Below are 1,044 nucleotides of genomic sequence, written 5' to 3'. Positions count from 1 at the left end.
CACTGTGCCACCAGGGCTCCTAGAAATCAACCACTTAAGCCTGAAAGACACAATCGGGGAGCTGTTCATCATCCCCTTTTAACTATAAATATCGCTGCCTGTCAACTGGTGCCTTCAACGCTGCCAGCCAGATGCACTGTCTCGCAGCATGTGTCCCTGCCTTTGTCCCCACAGGGGATGGTGCAAGTGTCAGGGCAGCTGGAGACTGGCTCTGCCTTTACTGACAGTCTTCTCTTGTTGTTGTTGTTGTGCGATGCCATCAAGTCGGTTTTGGCCCACGACAACCCCGTGTACAAAAGAATAAAACATGCCCGGTTCTGTGCCAGCCTCGCAACGGTCTCTCTGTCTGAGCCAGTGATGCAGCCACCGTGTCAACCCAGCTTGTCGACGGAGCAGTGGGGGTGGGAGGCACAGGGAGGAGGTGGGTGAGTGATGTTGCCTTGAAGGGGCTGCGCTGAACGAGATGAAACAAGACGTACATGAATTATTGCCTGTGAAACTGATGCTCTGCTCTATAGACCTTCAGCCAGTCACAATAAAAAGTTAAATAATAATAATCAATCGCTGTCTGGAAGTGGAGGGGGACTGAGTGCTGGCCCATCTGCTCCCGTGAAGAGCCCCTGTCTCAGAAACTAACCTGGCTGCTGTTGTGACAGTCCAAGAGGTCGTTACTGATGTAGGCTTGCAGGACGGTCTCTCTCTGCTCTCCGGGATGGGACGTGGTCAAGCGCTGGCATGGAGAAAAACGGGAGATCCGAGTCTTAACATGGAGAAAACGAACCCCCATGCCTAACAATGCTTTAAAGGCAGTGCCTGAAACCACACATTAAACCAAACCAGGTAAAAATTATCCCTGGGCTAGCTTACCAGACAACCAACCTGTCAAGAAGAAATGACCAGGCTGCACTTTCTAATGGTGGCACAGGCCACGCTGGAGTCCCCTGCCACACGCGAAACCTCCAGAGACGTGAAGTGGCAAAGCAGGGCTGCTGCCAGCCCGTCCAGCTAATACACTGAGGCCAGACCTGGGCGCTGGGCTGGGCT

At 53.2% G+C, this 1,044-nt stretch overlaps 1 protein-coding gene across 1 annotated transcript in view; it reads right to left on the bottom strand.

Annotated features, from left to right (window-relative positions):
* Positions 1-1,044, bottom strand: part of ARMC9 (armadillo repeat containing 9) — a 46,094-nt gene that overhangs the window by 25,639 nt on the left and 19,411 nt on the right. Inside the window, exon 5 of the mRNA XM_045294295.1 lies at positions 638-730. Coding sequence (XP_045150230.1) covers positions 638-730 — 93 coding nt within the window. The remainder of the gene's footprint in view (positions 1-637; positions 731-1,044) is intronic.

This window comes from Echinops telfairi, unplaced genomic scaffold (genome assembly GCF_000313985.2).
Source record: "Echinops telfairi isolate 266 unplaced genomic scaffold, ASM31398v2 ScPeMD7_3;HRSCAF=10, whole genome shotgun sequence".
Lineage (NCBI taxonomy): Eukaryota > Metazoa > Chordata > Mammalia > Afrosoricida > Tenrecidae > Echinops > Echinops telfairi.
The sequence above is the reverse complement of the archived record's forward strand: the minus strand, read 5'-3'. Positions and strand labels throughout refer to the sequence as shown.